Raw genomic sequence first — 1,991 nt, 5'->3', positions numbered from 1 at the left:
TTATGTGATGCCATGGTATTATTTTCCAAATATTATTAAGAATGTTAAAGTTTTTTCACCGCAAAAAAAGATATACAAAGGACGCAGTCTACATATAGGACAAAATACTCTTTGCTAGTAGCCATAGGTATGGTTGTCTTCCAATGTAAATTTGGGTAAATGTTGTGTGTAAGCAATACCATCAAAAGCTAACTGACAATAATAGTCTGAATCTGATTGTTCGTACACACTTTGGTGGGTATGTGGCAGTGCGACGATGAACCAGGTGTTCTATTTCGTGGGCCTCAAGTACAGCCGCCCGACCGTGGCGTCCGCGCTGAACAACACGCTCCCTGCGGTGACCTTCGCGCTCACGGCCACGCTCAAGATGGAGCCCGTTGCGGCTTTCGCCGGGAAGGCCAAGGTGGCCGGCACGGCCCTCTGCGTGGTCGGCTCCATGCTAATGACCTTCTATAGAGGGCCCCTCGTCAGGACCCTGGATTCCCCGATCCACTGGCCGTACGTGCAGCGCACCATGACTGCCGAGGCGGCAGCCCACGCCGGCGGACACGCCGCCGTCCTCGGGGCGACTCTAGTCATCGCCTCCAACGTTGCCTGGGCAGTCTGGTTCATTATTCAGGTATAGGTACACATAATGATATGTACCGTGTACGTGAGAGGAAAATTTGCAGTTTCGCGTGTACAAATTGAAGTAATCGTTTTGCATGGCGTCGGCGTGCAGAAGAAGATGTCCAACACCTTCTCGTCTCCGTACACGACGACGGTGCTGATGGCGGCAATGGCCAGCGTCCAGAGCGGCGTCATTGCGGTGGCCGCGGAGCACAGGCTCTCGGCGTGGGCGCTCGGGTTCGATATCAGGCTCATAGGCTCGCTCTACGCGGTAAGATCACATTCTCACCATGTCCAGATCATTAGACACGATGTGAATTATTTATTTATTTTCTTCAGTGTGCTGTGGTGGAACTGGAACTGAACATGTACATAAATATATGTATATATGCAGGGGGTGGTGGCGTCAGGGATTGTGATCGCGGTGATGTCGTGGTGCATCCAGGTGCGCGGGCCGGTGTTCGTGTCCATGTTCAGCCCCATGATGCTCATCATCGTCGCCGTCGTCGGGTGGGGCATCCTCGGCGAGAAGATACGCGTCGGCAGGTACTCACGATCCATCGATCGATGCATGCGTTTATTCTTGCACAATTTGGTGATCCCGGATACTGATTGCTCATATATACTCCTATATGTTTTGGTTTGTTTTCCTTCAACCAGCGTTATCGGCGCCGTGTTCATAGTGGTGGGGCTGTACACGGTGCTCTGGGGCAAGGGAAGGGACCTCGTTGCCACGGAAACCGCGGAAGACGACGAGGAGAAGAAAATCGGCAGCGGCGAACCGAGCAACGGGGCCGTCGATGGCGCAGCGGTCTTGCGGTCATGTCCCGCTGCTCATCGTCATGAGGCAACGGTGGCACGAGATTTGCAGTGCAGTGTCATGGCTTGAGTTTATGCTATCTTGGAGAGTTGAACAAACCAGCATGATTATTATATGCAAAGATCCTAGGTGAATAAGACAAAAAGAAGGCGTGTGAACGCGATAAAATCCGAAAACTCCATGATTATTATACATAACAAGAAATAAAACAGAAATACTAACGCCCACACGTGTGGACGTTTCCCAACTCGCCCACCCGTCTGGATCGTTGTTTACTGTCTTTTATACGAATCTTGACACGAAAAGGTGGATTTGGTGTGTCACGTAGAACGGGGCTGGTGTGTGGGCGTTGAAGAGTTTGTCCACACGCCCGCACCATGCTGTTTGCCAGCTGCGCTGTGTGGACGAACTAGTTTCTGGCCACACAGCCACCACCTAGATCATGCGCGTGTGGGCAAACTGCTTTTCGCCCACATGACACTCCTACGTTGTGGATGACAACTGCAGTTACGCGAATGTGGCAATTAGGTAAACACACATGACAACTGTGATTCTTTGCTAG

General features: G+C 51.5%; 1 protein-coding gene across 1 annotated transcript; it reads left to right on the top strand.

Annotated features, from left to right (window-relative positions):
• Window positions 1–255: 255 nt before the first annotated feature.
• On the top strand, window positions 256–1,606 carry LOC125525452 (WAT1-related protein At1g09380-like). The gene is made up of 4 exons (XM_048690459.1): window positions 256–619; window positions 722–880; window positions 1,004–1,155; window positions 1,270–1,606. Exons 1-4 carry the CDS (start codon window positions 257–259, stop codon window positions 1,496–1,498), a joined length of 903 nt encoding a protein of 300 aa, XP_048546416.1. The 5' UTR covers window position 256; the 3' UTR covers window positions 1,499–1,606.
• Window positions 1,607–1,991: the final 385 nt, after the last annotated feature.

The sequence above is a fragment of the Triticum urartu genome, chromosome 7 (genome assembly GCF_003073215.2).
Source record: "Triticum urartu cultivar G1812 chromosome 7, Tu2.1, whole genome shotgun sequence".
Classification (NCBI taxonomy): Eukaryota; Viridiplantae; Streptophyta; class Magnoliopsida; order Poales; family Poaceae; genus Triticum; species Triticum urartu.
The sequence above is the reverse complement of the archived record's forward strand: the minus strand, read 5'-3'. Positions and strand labels throughout refer to the sequence as shown.

Coding starts and splice junctions, on each gene's coding strand:
- LOC125525452 (XM_048690459.1), top strand. CDS start 257: ATGAACCAGGTGTTCTATTTCGTGGGCCTCAAGTACAGCCGCCCGACC. Junction 620..721: donor CAGTCTGGTTCATTATTCAG/GTATAGGTACAC, acceptor GTCGGCGTGCAG/AAGAAGATGTCCAACACCTT. Junction 881..1,003: donor TCATAGGCTCGCTCTACGCG/GTAAGATCACAT, acceptor GTATATATGCAG/GGGGTGGTGGCGTCAGGGAT.